At 30.0% G+C, this 19,266-nt stretch overlaps 1 protein-coding gene and 1 pseudogene across 1 annotated transcript; both read left to right on the top strand.

Moving 5' to 3' along the window:
- The first annotated feature begins 14 nt into the window (after positions 1–14).
- LOC128391594 (uncharacterized protein DDB_G0271670-like) lies at positions 15–17,723 on the top strand. Its single transcript, XM_053351511.1, has 2 exons — positions 15–691; positions 16,388–17,723. The coding sequence occupies exons 1-2, from the start codon at positions 461–463 to the stop codon at positions 17,399–17,401; spliced, it is 1,245 nt and encodes a 414-aa protein (XP_053207486.1). The 5' UTR covers positions 15–460; the 3' UTR covers positions 17,402–17,723.
- Positions 17,724–18,096: 373 nt separating this feature from the next.
- Positions 18,097–18,608, top strand: LOC128391743 (uncharacterized; annotated as a pseudogene).
- The last annotated feature ends 658 nt before the right edge of the window (positions 18,609–19,266 follow it).

The raw sequence follows: 19,266 nt of genomic DNA, 5'->3' as shown, positions 1-19,266 counted from the left end.
TAACCTTGCGAGAGTAAAGTTGAAAAATTTATTCTCTTTTGATTTTTTTTTTTTTCATCTTCTTCTGACATTATCTTCATTTGTTTTCTAATCATCGTTAATAATAAAAAGAACTTGAATAAATTATGATCATCTATTACATTCTGTGTTTCCGTGTGTTCCATCATCATGTCACCTTGTCTTCTGACAAAAATGTGCCCATCATCATTTCGGATTAAAAATTGTGTATGGATTAATTAAGCTGTTGAAATCTATTTTCTTTTTTTGTTTTATTCCTTTTTTCTTTTCACTCTTTTTTTTTGTTCTCTTTTCTCTCTTCAATAATATTCTATTCTCTCTCTTTATTGATAAATAAATATCTACTTTGATTCTGTTTTCTAATTTATACAATCATCATACACACACACACACACAATTCATACACTTACCTGTGTATATGTGAATGTGTGTACACTGAATCATGCCATGGATAATTGTGTTTCTCACCTTGATAGAATTTTCTTCAGCCAAACTGGCTTCCATTGGAATTTATTGGAATGCCTCTAATCCCATTTTCAGGATTGACAACACTGATCACATAATAGATGTAAATAGAGGAAATAATCCTTTTGAATATGATCAGGTTAACATTATTTGTCCAACCTACACCGAAGGATCAAAAGAAGAAGCTGAAACCTACATCATTTATAACGTAAGTGTCATTTTCTAAATACATGTATATATATAAATTACCATAGAGAAAGAGATACCTCGATAACTTGACCAAATAGAGAAGAAGAAGAATAAAAAAGACAAAATGAAGGAAAGAGAAAAGATGATAAAAAAAGTGAAAAGAATAAAAATTGACCAAATTGTCCTTTCTCTTTGATTCTTTCCTTTTTTCGGTGATCGTACAGTCAATCAAATGTGATCCCCTTTAAAATGACTTTCAAGCGAATCACATTGATATTATAAGCTCCTTATAACGATCATCATCATGACGAACCCTCTTTCTTTTCTTTCTCTTCATGTCACCAAACACAACAACATATCTTCTTAACAACAAAACATGTATCCGTCCATACACATCCATTTTATTTATTCTCTTTTCTTTTTCTTCTATTCTCTCTCCGTGTGTCCTCATCCCTCGTCATCTTCCTCGTCTCCACTTAAGTATATTATAAGTTCTGAATGGGTTATTGTTCCATGACAGAAACGGATAATATACTAATCTTTTCAATTTAAGTCGAAAACCATTGAAAAAGGTTAACACAACAATATGGTCACAAAATGCTCTTAATTTTCTTAGAAAATGATGTTTAGTATTTTAAGTTTGTTTCCCAATGTCTTATGTGTGTATTGCTGCGATTAACTCTAAAAAGAAGATGAAAGATGTAAAAAAAAGATAGAGAACAACAAAAACCCATAATAATCAAGTATTTTTTTTTCTTTTCTCTTATATTTACTGTAGCCTTTATTCTGAATGGTTACTAACTTTATGTCTATTTGAATATGTCTCTTTGTGTATACTCATTCTTATTGTGTTGGAGGTTGAACAATATAATAAGATGATTTTCTCAATACCTGTGAAAATTTTTCCTCTCCACTGAATCTCCATCCCACTCACTAAGATTGACTACTACTTTTATCAACTCTCTCTCTCTCTCTCTCTCTCTCTCTCTCTCTCTCTCTCTCTCTCTCTCTTCTCGTTCTCTTCATATTTCAATGATTAATTACCGTTGGAGAGTTAACTCTATGAACAATTGATCTAAATCTGATTTGTTCACTTTTTGAGTTACTCTTACGATTCAAATATTGACAGAGATATTCTTTGTCTATTTATGGTGAATATCATTGAGAATGAGGATAGTTAGAACAGAGAAAAAGTTGTATTAACTGTAGAAATTAATAATGAATCAGCATGAATATCTGATTATTTTTCTTCTTTCATTCATGTAAACTATTTTCTATCCTCTGGTTGGTCGTTGATGCTTTTGTTATATTCATTTTTAAATTAATTAATTCTAATTATCTTGATTGTTGATTCGTATGTTTTTTTTTCAGAAGATCACTTTTTGTAATGATCTAATGAGCTTAACTAGTTCGATGGTGAATTTTGAAGAGAAAAGAAATGAAATTAGAGGGAATATTAATAATGGATTGAATTTGCAAAGGTAATCGAAGTGTACCTTTTATAAATCTCTCTTTCTCCATATTCTTATGATTAATTACCAATGTAGAGTTCTAACTCTGGACTCTATGGACAATTTATATAAATCTGATTTGTTCACCTTGAGTTAGTCTTTCGTTTCACGGTATTAGAACTTGATCTCGAAAAAAAGAATCATCGAGAATTAAATATATGTCAAAATTGAAGGTCCATTCAATTTAGATAATGCTTGAGGAGATTTGATTTATCATATTATCTTAACATTATTAACTGGACAATGACCAACCTTAACAACAGTTTTCCTCTCTCTCTCCTTCATCTCAGTTACTTCAATCTCGATCAAATCTCAACAACAACCAACAACATGATCACCATCCTCATTGTTTGCTAAATCCTTTCATCCCTAAAACATATCATCATTATCATCATTGTTTGAAATAATTAACGTAACAGAAAAGTTAATCTAATTGATTAGCAAACCTTTTTGACCAATTTTTTCAACACGATAAAAATTGAACATTACAAACTTCCTCTTCCCCACCTTTAACCCTTACCAATCCCTTAGGTCACACTCACACTATCAATTTACCATTAGTAAAGGTATAGATATATTATATCAGTCATATGTCCGTGATTAATATTTTTTTAGGACACAAAATGGTCACTAATGTCCATCCTATTGTGTTAAATCCTTTGAACCTTAAAGAATCAACTTGCCGATTATTTTTGTTTAGTATAACCAATAGACTAAAGTTAACCAAAGAAAATCCATAGACAAAAGGAAACACAAAGAGGAAGAAGATCCAAACAGAGAGGATAATGATGCTTAAGAGAAGATGAAGAAAATAAAGCAAAACTAGAAGAGCTAGAAGACAATAATAGTAACAACAGAAAAACTATTCTCATCAAATCATCTCATCTCATCTCTTCCTCATCACCATCATCATCATCATCCTTCTCTCTCCTTTAGGCTACAAAAGATTCGGACTCCTGAAGAGATTGGGTAAAAAATAAATAGGGGAACCATGAACATATTACACTAAATCATGGTTGTCAAAAGCAGCTAAAGATGAGGATGAAGATGAGAAACGTAAAAAGATGATCAACTTGATGATGATGATTATCATTACTATAATGGTTAAAGGTTATTTCTGTTATTGTTACTTTCCCATTGTTTTATTATTGCCTCTGTTTTTCAATGTTTTTTTTACCGTTTTTACTGTTTTCTATCTTTACCTTTTTTACAACTTAAGTTTATTTTCCCGTTTTACCTTTTCATCATATTGACCCTTACCTTGATTCTGGCTATTTTTGCATCATCAATATTGTCTCTCTCTCTCTCTCTCTCTCTTCAATCTATTTCTGTGCTACTTACCTGCGCTTTGTTTGAAGTCATTAAACTTTATTAGGCTGCTTTTTGTTTCTCTCTGTTAGTTTTGTTTATTTGTTTATGTTCAATTACTTTCCAATAGGCTTTTTATTTACTACTTGATAACAACCTTCTTTTTGTTGTTTATATTAATGTTTCTCTTTACCTATTCTCTCTCTCTCTCTCTCTCTCTCTCTCATTTTCTCTTCCACCCCATTCTTTAACTCTCTTCTTCTTTTCTATCGTTAATATCATCAATATTAAAGGAATACTAGATTTTCACCATTGGCAACCTATTGGTGAATTATTTAAAAATATCCTAAGAAATTGTTGATTAGAGTATATGGTTACCTCTTTTATTGATTTTGTTTAACTTGTTTTACTATTTTACCCGCTCTTGATTTTTGCTCTTCTACTCTTCATCCAACATACTCACTTTCATTCACCTTCCTCCCATTTCTTTGGAATAATCAAAAAAAAAATTTCTTCCCAAGCAATTGATCAATTGTTTTCTTGGAAATAGTAGCTTACTAATTTTATGATTACTGCCAACATTAGAGTAGCACAAAAAGCAACAAAACCCATAATAATCAAGTGTATTTCTTTATTTTTTATTTTCTGTTTGCCTTCATTTTAAATGTTCATTTATTTGTGTGTCTATTTGCCTTTGAATATGTTGATTGTTATATTTTGAAATATAATGTAATAAGACTATCTTTTCAGTCCATGTGAAAGTTTTTTTCTGTTTTCTCTCTCCCTCTCTTACCACCACCATAGACTTACACACAAAGTTTGACATTGGTTTTTCAACTTTACCTAAATTGTTTGATGGTGATGATTATGATAATAGTTATTATGCCTGGGAAAATAGTGATGAATGTTACTTGTTGTGTGTTCATTAGAGCGCGAGGAGGTTAACCAATAACCCGATAAGATTTAAGTGTAAAAGGCCAGTAAAAAAAACAGAGTAATTCTAACCATTCTCTCTCAAGAATCACCACCACCAACATTGGGGTGATTCTGATGTGAACCTTTCATATATATTTTTTGGTGTAAAAATTGAAGTTTAAATTGTCTTGTAATTTTAAATTCACTGTAAAAATCTACAAGTTTGAATGGTAAAAGTGTGAGTAGAAACATTGTCAGTATGTTAACAACTCAACAATCAAAATTTAAGGTTAATCATCATCATCTCCTACACCAACTACATGGTAATCATCATCATCTCCATTAGGTTTCTCCACCATTTGATTACCTTGCAATCAAGTTAATTGCAATTTCAAAGTTACAATAGTATATGTATGTGTAGATGCAACAACAACAGCAAGAAGATGATAAAAAAGGATTTTTCAACAGCAAAGTAGATTGAAGTGGTTTAGATGAAATGATGTAAGAAGAGAGAGAGAAAGAGATGATAATAATGATTATGATGAAAGGAAGAGAAATGATGAAGGAAGGAAGAAAAAACAAGAGATCAACATGAGCGATGCTGTTGACAGATTAATTAGATTTAGTCCAATGTGTTAAAGTTAACTAACCCACCCCACCTCATGGAAAGTGGGAAACTCACAGGATTGAGTTTGAAAGGATGAAAAAAAATACTCTTGTTACATGTTATCATCAACGTTTAATATTATAGCAAAAAGTTGTTGTACCTTGAAAAATGTTTCACCTTCAAAAATTAAATTGATTGGAAAAGTTAACAATTTAAGTGTTAACCGTAATCAAGTTTTAATTAAGCCATTTTTTTTGTTCCAGGTAAATAAATTGATCTCACAATTTTTTTCCTTGATAACTAAATCATCATCATCACTATTAGTTATTACTAATTGTGTGTCTTTCTCTCTGTTGATTGTTATTTCCACTCAATTGCACTCCTACTAACCTACATGACGATGACTGATTATCATTATTTTAATCATTATCATAGGTTGGATGATTTTATGCAAATTTCTCATTGCTTTTTCATCTCTCTCACTCACCCTCTCCCTCTCTCAATCTAACCCTCCCTCTGCACCTTTTTTCTCTCCCTTAATGATAATTGATAGATATATAGAATGGACTGTAATTAAGAACAGTTTTTTTTTTCTGTCTGTTGTTGATAATCATCGACAATTAAACTCTCTTGATATATTCATTTGATGATTTCTTTTATCAATCAATCTAGAAAATGTAATGTACCTACATGTGTTGTTATTAATATCATCATCATCTTTATCAACAGTATATATTACTGTTTTTGCTCCCTTTCCATCATCATTATCATCATCTCTGTATGTATGTTGATTAATTGTAATTAATTTTCTTCTGTGTGTGGTTGTATGTTGTTATTATATCAATTTAAGTTAATCATTTGCATAATTCACTGATTTGACCCTCTGATTACAACAATTTAATAATCATTCAATGTTTTAACATATCATTTAACTTGATCATCTCATTGATCATGCTGATAAAGGATATTAGAGGGAGAGGGAGAAAGAGAGAGAGAGAGATGGTGAGGGACAAAGATAATTTATAATTGAATTAATTGTTAGATGGCTTAATTCACTAAAAACAGTAAAAGTTTATTATTATTATACCAAAACATGATTAACTTTTTGTATCTTTTTACTCATTTTTATTCCCAATCAACTTTAATGGTTACAATTCATAGATGTGAGTGTTGTTGGTTATCCTTACTCTGAGGCTTTCCATTCATTTTATATTACTGATGATGATTCTTTGGTTAATCATCACCATTATCACTTATAATTATCATAATCTTCATCATCATTTCCCACTAATTCAGTGTGTCTACTCTTTTTTTTTGGATCCGCCGACGTACATTGACATTAAAGCTACTCACTAACTCACTCAATCAACCACAATTTACTCCCTTGTGATTGAGATAGAATTGGAAAAATTAAATTGAATCAGATGATGATTTGTATTGGAGAAACATTATTTCAGAAATGATCATGATGATAATAATGATGATGAAAAGTGTAATGTAAATTGAAATAAAAGGCATAAACCAGCCTGGCAACTAGATTTTTATATTAATACATAAAATCATCTTCCTCTCTCTCTCTCTCATCAACATCTTTCATCCTCATCTTCAAACATTATAACTTGTTAAGTTTCATTAGAATCATTTCCTGTTTTCCTCATCCCTTAAACTTTAACTATTATTTACCATCATCAGCATCATCATTTTCTACAACACAACAACATCAAGAATAATCTGAAACTTTTTTTTCTTCTTCTTTTTCGTGATAAAGATGCTTCATCATCATGGTGATGATTTTATGAATCAAGAAGATGAAGATTAAGATGAAATGAGAAAATAGAAAAGCTATAAATTGAACCCACACCTTTACCATAAATTAAACGTAATCATCCTGATGATTCTGTAATGATGATGATACACCATGATCACTTTCGATCAATCGAAGATGAATAAAGAAAAAGAGAGAGAGAGAGATTTTCTATCTCAAATATTGGAACCATTTACGATTAAATGAATTGAAGTTAAAATGAATTGATTTTTTTTACTATTGGATTGATGTAAGATGTTGATAATGTTGAGCAATTTAAAGTGTAGTTTCTGGTGATTCCAGAATCTTTCCCTACCATGAACTTTTTTTCCATGGAGAGTATATTTATTTCCCCTTTGCATCACTTGAAAATGAATGAAAAATTTACAACATGATACTGATTCCTTGAGTAATGTATGTGTGTGTGTATATACATTATTTAACCATCAGGAACCAAATCAATTTAAACTAATCATAAAATAATAATAAACATTTTGAAAGGTAAAAAGTTGTAAAAAGTTTTCACTTGAAAAAAGTGTCAATATAATCAATAATATATATACGATGAAAACATCAATACACCAACTCAAAGTCACCATGAGTAAATAGTTTTCACTGAGGTGGGTATAGAGAGAGAAAGAGAGAGAGAGAGAGGAGAGGTAGAGGGAGAGATTGGGAGGGAGAGGTGGTGAAAAATTATCACTTGAAATGTTCAGTGGGTAAAAAATATACTGTTATGGTTGATGTCAAGCTTTTAACCTGAGAGGATAAAACTTTCACTCGACTGTTTATATTACATTTTCTGTTCACAGCCTCATGAGAGGTTTCGGTGTGAATCTCATCATCATCATAGAATGATAATAATAATAATAATCGTCATCATCGTCTCTTCATCATCATTTTTTTTATCTTTCATTGTGTTAGTCAAGTTCACTAATGGATGGTAAATCAGTTGTAACCAACTTGTGAGTCTTTGATATTAGCACATTAAGAGTATCATTATTATCATAATCATTTTTATCATGATGATGAATTTCAACCAGGGAAAAAGGTTACTCGTTTCTCACCTTAACTGACAAAGATGACAGAGTGAGAGAGAGAGAGAATAAGGGGGAAAGAGGGAGAAATACTGATGATGAAGATACACCCGGATGATAATGAAGCTTCAGACCCACCCAATCTTTATCTTACTCTTCTTATTATACTCAATCTGAATTTATTCTGAACTCTCAGAATGAATCTCTTATATTCCATGTTTTTTTCCATTCTTTTCTTCTTTCCTCAATCTTCCGGTTCCATTTAGTTGAGGCTGGCCTCTTAAACACCATCGTTTTCATCATTATCATGATAACAACCTCCTTAACAACAGGATGATAATGATGATGATGATAGTGATGATGCTCTCAATTTGTATCGCCTCAATGAATTTTCGTGAAAATCACCTCAATTCTCACACCTTTCCATGTATACTTTTCATGAACAATTTAATCAGTTTGATTTTTTCTCTTCTCACTCTCTTCCATCATGATGATTATCAGCTCTCTCTCTCTCTCTCTCTCTCTCTTTCCACCCTTTTCGTCCAATGTGTATTACTATTGATCAATGTTACCTGTCAACTTGTCATTGTTCAATCAATCACTATTGATTTCAATTACATGGTAACCGATAACATTGCTACAAAATTAACTTTTTTTTTATCATCATCATGAAGATGATAAAATTTTTTTACTTTACTAATCAATCAACGTTAATTACAAACAGTTAAAATGAAGTCACCAATGTTTCCCTTATCCTAAATATTGGGATTTGAAATTGATCAGTCTTGAAATGTAGTTAGTTAATCCTATTATTGACATTAACCCAAATTAACTAGTAACAATAACAATCAACAACAATCAACTTCTAATAGCATGAAAAAAGGGAAACAATAAAAAATGATCAACAATCAAATTGTTTTATTATTTTTTTTTCTTCTAATATTTGATTGTTATAATACACACATTATTTTGATTATCTTGATTGTAATGATTTCTCATTGATTATAATGATAATAATCAATATCAATAATAAGCTTCTATATGTGTTACCTCATTTTACTCTGGTGACTTTAATTTATTCCCATTTATTCATATGTAATATCGTAATGATGATGATAATCATCGTCTGAATTCACATAATATTACTTATGATAATAAAATAATATTATTATTAATAATCATCAGCATGATGATGATGATGATAAATAGTCAGAATTTTTCTCCTTCTCTCTCTTTCTCTAACTTTCTTGATTATTTTTCTTGTTGTTGATAATTTCTAATCCTGATTACAATTACATGATAGTTTCCAGGGAAACGCACGATTGTTTATTGGAAAATGATGAAAATTATTATTACTATTATATATTAATATGATTAGAAAATGAATTACATGTAATGTGGATAAATATTATGATAAATAAATGATATGATTACATGTGAACTGACCATAGAGTTTTGAAAAGGTAAAAGTCCAGTGGATGAGAGAGAAAGAGTAATAATCGAGTGAGTTGAATTCATTTCCCGAATTACATTGTATTGGAAATGGAAGAGAGATAGAGAAAAAAGTTCCCCATGATGATGAGAAGATAAAGATGATGAGATAGCCCTGATTCAAGTAGGAAACGAGTTCCTAAATGAGCAAAAATTTGTTGATTGTTGTCAATGTTTCATGTTGATGTTATATTTCAGGTTCACTCAGCAGGGTGGACATTTTCACCATCTCTCATATTTACCCTGGAAACTTTATGATGTTGATCATTGAGAAAAACTGAACTTTTCTCATTCTTGAATAACTTTATCATCTTTTTCATATCTCTCTCTCTCTTTCTCATTATGTATTCATCATTGGAAAATATTTTCTCTCTCTTCCTGACAACATTATTATTTGTTTGTTTTCAGTTTGATTTTAATTCCTTATCATCTCTGATTGCTTACAATTCAAATTTCTATTTTAATATAATAATGCTAATAATTGTAATCATGATAATTCATGATAGAATTCATATTTATCATCCCTATGAAAATAAACTTTCTCTTTCTCTCTCACTTTTATGTTTTTGCATTTCAATGAATAGTTATCATTATATGAATTTCACTCACTATATAATCTGATAGCGTGATTCAGTAATATTTTTTTCTCATCTTCAAATGATGATGGTGATGAAGAGTATTACTGATTATTCAAACTGATGATTCTCTGAAAAATGATGATGATGCTCCTATTTGAAAATTCAATTCTGAGGATTCATTTTCATGTTGCTGTTTCATTGTTACTTGATGATTAGACTTTTTCACCCATCATTGAATCAATACAAAAACAACGACGAGATATCAAGATTACCAGCTAATTTATCATTCTAAATTTGGTTCACTCTTTCACCCCTCTCTCTCGTTCTCTCTCTGTCTCTTTATCTTCCTTTTCTGTCTTCATCATCATCTCATGCAGAATGAATGTAAAAAGTTATTCCAGCAAATATTCAGGATTGATAATGTAAAATAAAAAGATTAATCTAATACTCGCCTTTCCTTGTAATGTGATAATTTCATGTGAAACTAAAACCTCTCCGCTTATTTTATTCCTCTTCATATCTCAGAAATGATGATGGTGATAATGGTGTTGATGGTTATGTTGTTTTGTTATTATTATGGTTGTTGTTGTTGTTGATGATGATTTTGATGGTTTGTGTTGAGTCTTGAGTTGAAATTTCATGATGATAATAAAAAAAAGAAAATGTTTCAAACATTGTGAGTGTTACATTTTGTTGTCAAAATTTTCATATTAACCTCTTGCATCTATTCAAGATTTGCGTTCATGACTTTTTCAGAAAATATGAAAAGCATGATATTGAGAATAGAGGGAGAAAGAGATAGAAAGAGAGAAGGAAGGAGAAAAGCAACATGATGATGATGATGATGATGAGTATATGGATATGAAGAAATTTTTTCCACTTTTCCTAAACCAGTTCTCTTATTATCCAAATGCAAAGTTGATCAGAATTGGACTCAGAAGGAGGCCTTAGATTTTTATACTTTCATTGGATATTTAATATAAAAAAGATCCACATCATCATCAGAATTTATTCCTTCTCAAATTGCTTTTGGTTTTCAATGGAAATACCACCAGAGAGAGAGAGAGAGAGAGAGAGAGAGAGAGAGAGAGATTAGTGATGAGGTGGGAGTAGAAATTTAGGGTAAGAAATGATGGAAAAGAAGAGAACAGTTTAGAGTTACCAGTTAGTTATTTCCAATTATCAGGTCAGTCATCAACGAATAATTTGATGAAAAGATGAAATAAAATCAACTAATAAAGAAAAAAGGTTGATGATAATTGTTACCAATTGAATAGAAATGATGAGATGTCTTTTCCTGCGCCCACATCATCATCTTCATCTTCATCTTTATCTGAGCCTTTTCAATCTTTCATCACAACCATGATGAAAACAACTGATTCCTTTTTGTAACAATAAGATGAACGAAAGAATAAGTTATTAACGGATTTTATCACTTCTATTAACCTTCAATAATAATAACAAAACGAAAACTGGTAACATTATGATGAAAATAACGTTATAATTTTCATTCTTACCCAAATTTAAAGTAAATTTGTATGTATATTTAGAGAAAAGGACCAGATTAGGTTTTCCTTGTATCGCAACTAAGCCCAACACCGAATTTGGTCCTCAAGTCATCTAGTTCGATACTGAATCAGTATTATTCATAAATCTTGCGAGATTGCGTTACAATATATTAACCAGAGAATCGCTTTTAAAATTAGAAAAAAACAAAGCATTGAAATGTTTCAAATTCCAGAAAAAAAGTAGATTAATACACATCCTCATCTCTTCGGTCTGGGACAAAGACAGAAAAAAAGAAGCGAAAATATGATGAAAGAGAACGACTAAGATAAAAGGATGAAAGATGCTCTTTGTTCATCACTGATAAAGATCATAATAATCACCATCATCATTATCATCATCATCAACAGCATCATCAACATCATCTTAATCAGATCACTTACAATCTATTTTTAACATTTTACCTTCAACACTTGCACTTTGGGTAACTTATTAACTGAATATATTTAAAAAAATAGCTCATATCAAATGAGATGATTATGATCATCACCTTTTTCACCCATTTTCATGATGATGATGATGATGATTATGTAAGATGGAGAGGTCATCATTTCCTCAGATTAACTCATATACCAGTTTATTAATAACAATACCTGATGATTATGATGTAACAATAATAGACAGACACAGTCATCAATTTTTTCTGTTATTGTTTCACTAAAACCTGAGTTTTTATCCTCATCATCATTTAATAATCGCTTATCATCATCATCATCATCATCACAATCAATTGTAAACTCAAGCAGAAATTAACTATTACCAATAATATAAATTGTGTGTTGATAATGATAATCATAATGAAAGTAGTTTAGCTTCTGTCGTTATCATTTCATATTAGTGTCTTGATGGTGATTATTTTTTTATTCTTGGTTGTATATAAATGGATTGCCTTTATTTTGTCAGATTAAATTGAATTCAGTTTAAATTGTTCCTTTTTTTTTGAACAAAAAAATCAATGATGATCATTATATTTGATATATTTAATATGATTGAATACTTTGATTAATCAATGATTGAATGAATTGATGTGTTGATGAAACTTGAATTAGTTTTAATTCATTTTGATATCATCTCTATTTTTAGGATTGTTGAGTTTCCGTTATAAATAATAATACAATTTATTAATAAGACAAAAACAAAATCCCTATTCACATGTAATATTATCAACTATGATCATGATCATGATATTGATGATCATAATCTGTAGTCAAATTGTGTTTACCAATATAAATAAATGGAGCCCATGGGAATCACCCAGTGAGAGAGAGAGAGAGAGAGTGAGTTGGGTGGGTAAAGTGTATTGTATTCAATTGAATATCTCTCTCTGTGTATTGACCTTAATTGTAATGATGTTGATAATGTGAATTGTGATACATGGTTGTTTACCAATAGATTGAATTAGAGGGAAGATAAATTTCCTCAATTTACTCTGGAGAGAATCAATTTGATTTTGATAATGGAAAAGAAAGAGAAAAGATTAAGATTAAGATGATGATGATGAAAAAAGGGCGAAAGAGGAACCATGAAATATATTAACAGCAAGAGAAAAAAAAATCATTATCATCATTAACAGTGTATTCATTTTCTGTATATTAATATAAGCCCAGGTAAACGTTGATCTTTTCCCTTATTATAATTTATCCAACCGTTGATGATGATGATGCCTAAGATGGAGATGATGAGGATGAGGAAAGAAGATGTTAATGAAACCAATTAGCATCTCTTTTTTTTTGCAAAACTCGCAAACAGCTTAAGGCGATTGTTTTTTATTGTATACGTTTATTGTTGATGTTTTTATTTTGTTTTCCATCTAATTTACCTGTATATTAATCGTTTTGATGGCGATTTACTATTTATTATTATTTGTTATTCTGTTATCATGTTTATCATTTTGAAAGATGAGGATTTTGTTTTCTTTGACAACATGTTACCAAGTTTGTTGTTTTTTTTTGTTTTTTTTTTGCTTTATTCTTATTCAGAAAGATATTTGATCATCTTCATCATCCATTACTTTTTCTCTCTCAGGTAAATCTTGAGATAATACATGATGTTGTATTGAAGCAACAAGGTGAGGATGAAAATAAATGAAAACAGGTCTCCCTTATGAGATAACCCAAACAAGTCTCACAACTCTGGCTCATCATTCAATAACCTGTTCTCATCTTCATCTTCATCCTCATCTTTTTTTTCATCATCATCATCATTCCCTTTTCTTTACACTTATAAGAATGAGAAGGAAAAAAATCTACCTTTCTATCATCTTCTCCATCATCATGTCACTTCTGTTTAAATTGTTGCAAGTTGCTTTTTCTGTGACCCAGACTACACAATTGCAATCGCATCATAATGATAATATTACATGAGATCTTAAAATCTATCAGCTATTTAATGAACACAAACAGACTCAGCATGAATTGATATTGTGAATGGTCAGTTGGATGAATAGTGAAAGAAAATTTAGATCCATTGAATGGTCAAGATATGTAATAGAATTGATAATAATTCATTTTCATGCTATTATCCTCTCTCTCTCTCTCTCATTTGGTCTTACTCTCACTCTCTTTTCAATTGGTCAAATTGGTCAAATTTTACGCTCATTTTTCCCTCATTCACTAATATCATCAATCCCCTGCATCATTTTGATGATAATCATAGCGGATGAATATGATAATTTAGTTGAATTCAATTCTTACCTTTAATAACCTTTTTTCCCTTGTAACAACATCATTTGTTTATCATCATCATCATAAATATGTTATTTAATGGTAAAAAAATCAGATGATAATATTACTATTACTATTATACAATAATAACCAATATTATTTGTACATGATGATAATAGCTTGATTCATTCATTGCTACTGAATTTTTGACATATTTTTTTTATTATACCTATTTACTATCAAGGATATATGTTTATCTCATCCTCTTGATCATCATTATCATCCTTGATTACTATATATATCTATAATGATGACGATAATAATAATGATGATGATGATGATACAACTAATTGTGGATAAAATTTTAGTGAATAAAAAAATTGGATCAATAGTATTAACATTGAACAGGAGAAGAAGGAAAAAAGTTTGATTTTTGAAGCAATTAAAGTAAATACAATTTAGTTGATTAGTTGAAATAAAAAAGTAATGATTAAACTAATTTACATTATACTTTTTATTTATCTAATACAGTTGATGAGAAAATCTAATTATCCTCAATCAGTGAATTAAAATCAACTATAAAACTACAATGGTTGAAATTAAATTTACTAAAACGAGAGACCAAGAAACTTTTCTTAATCACCAACTTATTGTGTTAATTGTTACATCTAATTGTTACAAAATCAACTTAATTATTATAAAAGATGATGATTGAGAGTAACAGTTTAGTTTAATTGTTGAAAATAATCTTTATTTAATCATGAGAATGATTTAAATGATAAGTACAATTTAATAATAGCAATAGTTTTAAGATGAATACAATGAGAAGACGATAATGATGATATACTAATCTAAGCGAGCGAGAGAGAGAGATGATAATTGTCATCATATATCAGGACAATTTATTCATCATGAAGGTAAACAATGAGAGGCGAAAATTTGATCTTTACCGTTACTTATCAGTGAATTAGATTGTTGATCAATATGAATATTATTTATTTACATGATAAGTAAGGTAATATTGTCATATATTTATAACTATTAGTTGTAAACTAATCTTGATGATCTCCATGAGTGTTCACACTTTCACCATGTTCAATATTTATGATATGTGAAAATGAAATGATATTGATCGAGTAAGAAGAGGAAGAGGAATGAAGATGAAGATGAGGATGAGAATGATAATAGTGATATTATTGATGGTATTTCTCAATATGATATTATATCATATGTGATGATGATAAAAAACCAATAGCTAAACATGAATCTTGATGATATAATAAGAATCAAATAAACATTCCCAATTTGATTCTATTCAATATATTACATATTATGAAGGAGAAAATATTCTGAACACTTTCACAATTTATCGTGAATACTTTTTCATACCTTATCTTCATCTCTTCATCTTTTTTTCATCTCTCACCTTGATCATCTTATGTTGTATATTGGTTATTCAATATAAACACAACTCATACTTGAAGTTTCTCTCTCTCTCTCTCTCCCGATATCTAATAAGTTTCTCATTTTCATTGTGTCTTCATCTTTTATCATCTCTGTGACTTTATTTTCCTTCATCATCATCATCATGATCTTCCTTTAGTGATTAATGCATGATGAGAATTCAACTAAATATATATACTTAAAAGAATCATAGTCAACGGTTCTTATACCTTGGTGTCAAAAGATGATGTTGATGATCAATCATCATCTTTTGACGTTCTCCTATGCTCTCAAGATGATGAAAAAGAATAAGAGAAAGTGGATGATAATGATGATGAAGATCAAGTGAGATGAAAAATAGTCAAGTCTATTTAATATAATGCTAAAGGAAAATGATTATATCATATCAGGGATTTGCATTGGTAAATGTTGTAATTGTTATTTCCAATTCTAAACTTTAATGTGAATATCAATATTTACTCAGTCTCTTTTTTTTAATAATAATCATGAAGATAATTGTGTAACTGTAAACATTGAAATATTATCATAATAAAATATTAATGATGATAATTGTTGGTCTTTTTTAATCAAGTATTGAATTTACATGGAAAAATTAAAAGCTCAACTTCCTCTCCAATTTTTCATGTCAATATAACTCGAGGTGGTCTCTCTCTCTCTCTCATGGTTGTGATATATACTAGAAAATTTATGAATTATTAATTTTTTCACATTCTCCTAATTTGAATTTGAACCTAATGAACTTTTCTTTTTCTCTTTTTTCAATTTGATCAGGTTTCAAAGGAGGAATATGATACTTGTCGGATAACCAACAGTAATCCTCGGATAATCGCCATTTGTGATAATCCATTACAGTTAAAATATTTCACGATAACTTTCAGATCGTTTACACCTCAACCCGGTGGATTAGAGTTTAAACCCGGTAAAGATTATTATTTTGTGACCACATCGACCGGTAAACGTGAAGGTCTTGACCGTAGGTTCGGAGGTCGATGTTCAACCCATCATATGAAAGTTATTTTCAAAGTTTGCTGTTCAGATAGTATCACCAGCGATAATAATAACACCAGTGGTAATAATAATAATAATAATAAAACTTCATCTAATCATCAATTGTCCATAGAATCATCATCACAATCAACAATCGTTTCATCAACGATATCAACAACAACACATTTTCCACCTCATCATGTAACATCTCCATCACATCTCATCAGTACATTATCACCATCTTCATCTTCATCATCATCATACCAAAGTTTGAATAAGGAGCCACTTTTCAACGATTGGACCAGTTTACTTGGATCTTTCAGTGATAATAGTAATACATTAACTGGAGGAATTGTCAGTTCCTCATTAACATCAACAACAACATCAACATCAGTGCCAGTGCCAGTGCCAGTTACATCTTTACCTTCATTTTTTTCATCAACCCTTTTTCCACCTTATCCTCCACCCTCATCATCCTCATCCTCTTCCCATCCAGTAGCTTCTTCAACCATACCCGCTGCCTCTGAACACTGGTGGAAACCTCATTTCACCCGAATAGAGAACCTTAAATGGCGATCCAAAAGTCCAGGCAATAATAATGTAGTTAAAAGTACTGGTCAATTTCATCCAGGTAAAGGTGATACTGGTAATACCAACGATTCAAATGCTAGTTCACGAAATACACTCCAGCCAATCGCTTGGACTGTTTTTGCTATTTCTTGCTTTATCTTCATCATCTTCTGGGCTCTTTGGTATAAAGTGAAGCGAAACAATGTTATGTTACCAATGTCCAAGTAAAAGTATTGACCATTACTTTTTCTTTCTCTTTCTTTCTCTCTCTCTCTCTTTTTCTTTTCAAATTGCTATTGTCTCTATTATAAATATTGTAAATTAGAATTTAAAACGCAAAAATATTGTAACTTAATTCTGTCTTAATTGTAAATAGTAAATGAGAAAAGAAAATAACTAAATCAACAAACAATAACAACTTTGTAAACACCTATTGTGATGTAATGAGAATAAGACAAAACAAAAAATTGAAGAAAAAAAATATTTCCATTTATATAAAATTCAACTTAAATTATAACAATTAAAGATTGTACATAAAATTGATTTACAATTAGTTAACCATTCTCACAATCATTTATACAGTCAAATCACAATTACAATTGGAAAGGATCACATCTCATTTGGTGTGAACGATAATCTCTTTAGGTTTTTCGTTAATCTGGTCAGCGCAAAACAAGAATCACATTTCACTTGCTCAGAATGAGATAGCATTTCGAGTGAACGTCTATGGGCATTATTAGCATTTAGTTTGTAGAATATCCAATGAATATCATACAACAATTAAACGACAGAATCTTTTCAACTGGACAAATAGCCAATTTCGGTCGAATAAGCTATTCAACAAGAGTCTCATCGACTGATTGTTGTTTTGATTCTGTGGTTAATTGATTTCTCTCAAATATTTGTTGATATTTTTATATTTGATTGCTGGTCAACAAGTTCTAGTGAAAATCTCTGAAAAGGCAACGATAACAATACCCGATCTTCAGAATCACATTGAAACAACCACAGGCCTAAGAACGGTAATCAAAGGATCGGAGAAGGTATTTCCACCGTCTCAGAATTCAATGGTCCCGATAACTTGATTGGTGTCATTAGATTAGCACAATTGTCCAACAATCGATGTCTTGTTGATGGTGTGATTGATGATATCAAATTAACCAATAACTCGGCTCATTGTCGTCTAGATATTCATGAATTTGGTGATCTTCGTGGTGAAACCTTTGATCATGTTGGTCCAGTTAAAGTTTCCATCTTGGAGAAAGTTAAACCGATTTCATCGAGATGTTTATTTCGAGGTAATTTTGATAATTGTGATTTAACCAGTGTCATTGGAAGATCTTTGGTAATCAAGGAGCAAGAAAGTGATAGGAAATTGTCCGCGGCGATAATTGCTCGATCCTCGCCCGTCTTTGGGAATGAGAAAAAAATTTGATTTAATTCTCATTAATCATGTTGACAATCAACAAACATTGTCAACAAAACTCAGAGAATTCATTTATCTATTTATTAATTAGTCTACTTACATGTATATCCTTTTTGATTCCATGACAATCAAGGTTTATTCAATTCTGGTTTTTCTGTTTAAATTGTTAAAAGTTTTATTAATTTATTGGGTTAATTTGATTTCCAAGTGTTTTCATGATTAAGGTTTCAGGCAATTAACCAATCACTTTGAGAGTCAGAGTTATTAGTTAATTGTATTATTGATTTTTAAGGTTGATTCGTTTTCAGGTTAGTAGTAATTACAATTGTTTAATTATCAATGGAAATTAATTATCATCAATTATAATCAGTTGCAACTTTTAATTTGACAATTTTTTTGTCTTTAATCATTTTTAATACTAAAGTCAGGCAAATATAATTAAGGTTAATGCTTTTTTTTACTCATCTTGATTACAATCAGAGTGTATTAGTTATATTACCTGAATCCAATCCTCTGTCTATGTCTCTGTCTATTGTTGATCACGTTGAGATTCCAATGAACTTTTTGCCTGAGCTTTTATTCATCAGAAAATTGTGATTTTCATTAATCAAATCGTGTACATATTTCAAGTAAATTAGATCTTTTCTGTTCAGGTTAATTGTTTGAG

Source organism: Panonychus citri, unplaced genomic scaffold (assembly GCF_014898815.1).
Source record: "Panonychus citri isolate SS breed McGregor unplaced genomic scaffold, ASM1489881v1 Contig00011, whole genome shotgun sequence".
Lineage (NCBI taxonomy): Eukaryota > Metazoa > Arthropoda > Arachnida > Trombidiformes > Tetranychidae > Panonychus > Panonychus citri.
This window is presented reverse-complemented; position numbering and strand designations above follow the sequence as displayed.

Coding starts and splice junctions, on each gene's coding strand:
- LOC128391594 (XM_053351511.1), top strand. CDS start 461: ATGCCATGGATAATTGTGTTTCTCACCTTGATAGAATTTTCTTCAGCC. Junction 692..16,387: donor AAACCTACATCATTTATAAC/GTAAGTGTCATT, acceptor CAATTTGATCAG/GTTTCAAAGGAGGAATATGA.